Source organism: Coffea eugenioides, chromosome 6 (assembly GCF_003713205.1).
Source record: "Coffea eugenioides isolate CCC68of chromosome 6, Ceug_1.0, whole genome shotgun sequence".
NCBI classification, from domain to species: domain Eukaryota; kingdom Viridiplantae; phylum Streptophyta; class Magnoliopsida; order Gentianales; family Rubiaceae; genus Coffea; species Coffea eugenioides.
In genome coordinates, this window is record NC_040040.1 from 14,647,192 (window position 1) to 14,651,206 (window position 4,015).

The window sequence follows — 4,015 nt, forward strand, 5'->3', positions numbered from 1 at the left end:
TTTTTCTGTTTGCCTAACTAATTAATCTCAGCTGTGATTAACGTCTACGTAGGATATGGAGTGAAAATTAACATGAACTTTGTATGACCATTTCTCAGTTTGTGGCGATTCAATTTCAGTTCTTGATTTATCTCTGAGAAGATTTAGCTTGCGTTCAATAGTTTTCAACGTTATCTCTTGACGTGAAACGTGTGAAGAGACAAGACTGCAAGAAAATTCTTCCTCTGCCAATTTACTTGGTCGAAACTCTTGGAGAATAAAAAATTGCTATGTCAGGAGATCACAAAAAGTGTGGGATAGTCCTAAATTTTCATACATCATATGATTCGCAATTCAGGGGGTGCTTTCCAGAGTAATTTTAGCAAAATTTAACTCTTCTTGGAGAGTAATTTGTGGTTTAGTTTAGAAAAACAAAAGTCTAGGTAATTTTCATTTTTCAAAAACATGGTAATCTACATGTATACACTCCTAAATTTTTGTCACAATACAAGCAGCTATGAAGTATCATATGTCACTTGTTGCAGTTTTACCAAGAGTTGTGGTAACTTGTGATTTGGTGCTTGAATGAGGAGTGAGGTAAATTAAGCATTAGTACTAAAATAAGGGAAATTTTCACTTCACACCCTCCATATTTCCATTTGATTTTTTAGTTTTGTCATTTTCTTTTAGACACTTTACACCCTCAACTCATCAAAATGGCCAAAAAAACTCTGACTACTAAAATTATGAACAAAAATATACGACCACACACTTATAATTATAGATACATATACTAGTGTAGTTTTAGAAATAGTGTGCGAGATTATGTTAATTTAGGCTATCTGGACTACTTTAGAATGTGCTTGACTAAAACCAAAAAAAAAGATAAAAGATAAAAGACAGCTTTAGGATATAATGTGAAATTGGTCACAGAAGTAGACCCCTCTCATCTTCATTTGCTCATTTACCGGTCCATCTACAAATCCATCCATTAGGAGGATAACGCAATGTGAGGGCTTGATATATAGCAAGAGTTGTATCATTATCAATATTTGCTTTTTAGTTGATTTGATAAATGAGTCCTCTAGTTCCCTTTCATATATATATATATATATAGTGTAAATGGGAGGGTTTGAATCCGAAATCTCTCACTTACATTCTCTTCTCCGAACCATCTAATCCGTCCGTCCACCAATCTCTAATTGTTAATGCTTTTCTCTTCAATCCTTCAAGAGCGCTCATATTATTCAAGCTTGTCAAAAAAGAAAAAAAAGAAAGAGAGAAGAAGAAGAAATATGTTGTATTCAGCAATTGAAATCTTGGTCAATGCCATTATAAATGGATTTTGCTGAAAAAAAATTTCTAAGGCATTTACGTAACTACCTCGTAATTACCAATATGTACCCCTTTTCCTTCAAGGAGCCTTTATATTAACCAAATAATTGAAGGAAAATAATTATCTTCATTTCCTTTTTTTTTTTTTGGTTTAAACATTTTCCTTTAAATAGTTTCAACATGATCCATCAAATAATTTCTCTGTTATAAATGAAGTCTTACAATTGGTTGCAAATTAATGCGTACTACTTTAGGTTGAAACCAACTGCATGCAAATCACTTTCTATTTTGTGATAACAAGTAACAACTTCCAGTCTAATATAAGCGGTGGTTTTTTTCAAGATTGGTAATGTACTAAAATCTGGTCTAAACAATCAGTAGTCCATTTTGTGTTGCATCGATTAGCAGAAAATAAAACGATTGTTGGGGCAGGCAAAAAAAAAAAAAATTTCTGAAATTTGACAGGCTCACGTACATCAATTAAGTGACCTTTGCATTAAGTGGCTTAATAATCTCAAAATGATATGTCATTTAGTTTCTCGGCCGTAAGAAATGTTGAGTTAAAAATGAGAAAACTTAATTAGAAGCCTTTGAGATAGGTCATAACTTATACACAGTAGCCAGAATGCCACAAATATTATTGAAGACATAAAGGTGACGATTAATTAGAAATTTCACCAACTTATTTCAGGCGACTAATGATAAACTTTTGTCACGTATATATAAATATATATAGTTCGGAATTTGGAAGAAAGTTTCATCAGGATTGACTATCTTTCTTCACTTCATTCTTTCAGTAATCCAAAATACAGAAATAGAAAATACATCATAAAGTTCATATTTGTGAAGTTCAAACGAATAGTCCCTTTATTCCTATTAGTAACTAATATATAGGAGACTATTTTGGACTTCATTGTCATACTACCGGCTGTAGCTAGCCTCACACCAGCTTGGCTGGCTACTTAATTGCGATGTGGTAGCTTGCAGTAGCTCTCCCCACAGTTGTCCATGCAGCTGCGAAATTTCGCCTTATCTGTCCAAGATCAAAATATAATCATTAAGAAATTGAAGTGTTTTTCTTCCCCCCCCCTGCAAATGTGTATAAACTTTGTGCAGACAGAGTATTAGAGAGAACTGGAGAGATGACCAAGTAGTTGTTTACCTGTAGAAATGCGAGAGCATTGACGAAGGGAACAGCCAAGCTTGCAGAAAAATGGTCCATCCAGAGTTTTTGGAACCTTATCAGAGCAAGCAGATTCACAGTGGAGCTTACAGTCCTCAGAAAGAGTATCTGAGCAGAAGTGCATGCAAGCCTCATAACAATCATCGTCATCAGAATGAGCACTGAAAACCAAGAATGCCATGATAAACACTGCTGCTATCCACTGGTTTCTCATCTTTTTTTTTTTAAAGGATGCTGATCCCTAGTGAAAAACAGAAAATGACAAAGAACTGTGTACAACGAAGTAAAATCTAGAGGTGGGCTTTTATAGATTTTTTCCCCCCTTGGCTCATGGGATCATTCTTGTCTGTTCATCTAACAAACTTCAGGTTTGACTAACGTCTTCGCCACAAAAAAGGACACGAATGTTGAATGGCTATCTTATAATATGCATGGACTAAGTTTCAGTTCGAAATTTATGTTTAAGAATATGTTCACCACACGTTTACTACTTTTCAACCAGCACTAGGCTTGAAATTTTGTTCGAGGGTAAACATTGGAAGAATTTCCTTCCAGTTCCAATCTGGTCCAAACTCTTGCATATTTTCAGATAACATCAAATCACACATGTATTAATTTGTCCGGTGAACACTAATAAGCCTGCCTTTTAGCTAATGCATTAGCACTGGCCAGGAGCACTACTAACTTCTAACAACTTTTCATATTTGTCGCTTCAAATAAATCAAACGTTTGCGCCTTCATATTATTGTATAATCTTGTGATCCAATGGTGCTTTTGATAGTACGTACTTTGTACATGTAATTCGCAAGCCACTTTGTGGAATAAAAAAAAGAGAGAAATGTATACTATATAGTAAGACTAAGCTTAAACTTCAAAGTGTTTTTGAGTAAATTACTAGCTCGTCTCTGTCTTTTCAGCAAAAGGGTAATTTTATATGGCAAATTTTTAGTCTTCTTGGTAAGTAAAATGTAGTGAACTTTCCTGGCAATTTATCTTTCTTCAAAAGACAGTAAGATAATATGGCTTGTTTATACTCTATAGCACACTGGTGCTTGTTTGGGCGATGGATACGATTAGATTTCTTATCCTATACACGGATAGATGGTGAACAGCTTCAATAGACTCTCAACTTTTATTGATTATACGCTTTGGTCCCTCAACTTTAAAAGTTTCTATTAGATCTTTTAATTTTCGAATTTGATTTTAATTGGTCCTTACGGGCAAATGTGCCTAGCTAAGATTATTTTCGATTTACCCACTAAGATTTAGTACAATGTTAGATGAAGAAGAAAAACAATGGTGATAGTAAGGGAGGCAGCTCATTGCAAAGAAGGGATTCAAGAATTTCTGTCATATTCCATGAAACAATTTCTACCAAACACTGCCAACAATCTCTCCATGTTTTTGCCTATAGACAACTTGCTTGACAATCCAACATCGACCGATAAGGACTACGAAGGCGGGGATGGTATATGGAATTTTGTGGACTATGATTCTAAAGAAGTCGTTACTGACACT

General features: G+C 34.5%; 1 protein-coding gene across 1 annotated transcript; it reads right to left on the minus strand.

The window, feature by feature from the left end:
• Positions 1–2,259: 2,259 nt before the first annotated feature.
• LOC113773110 lies at positions 2,260–2,727 on the minus strand. Its single transcript, XM_027317652.1, has 2 exons — positions 2,477–2,727; positions 2,260–2,347 (listed from the first exon to the last, which is right to left on the minus strand). Exons 1-2 carry the CDS (start codon positions 2,709–2,711, stop codon positions 2,277–2,279), a joined length of 306 nt encoding a protein of 101 aa, XP_027173453.1. The 5' UTR covers positions 2,712–2,727; the 3' UTR covers positions 2,260–2,276.
• Between the last annotated feature and the right edge of the window lie 1,288 nt (positions 2,728–4,015).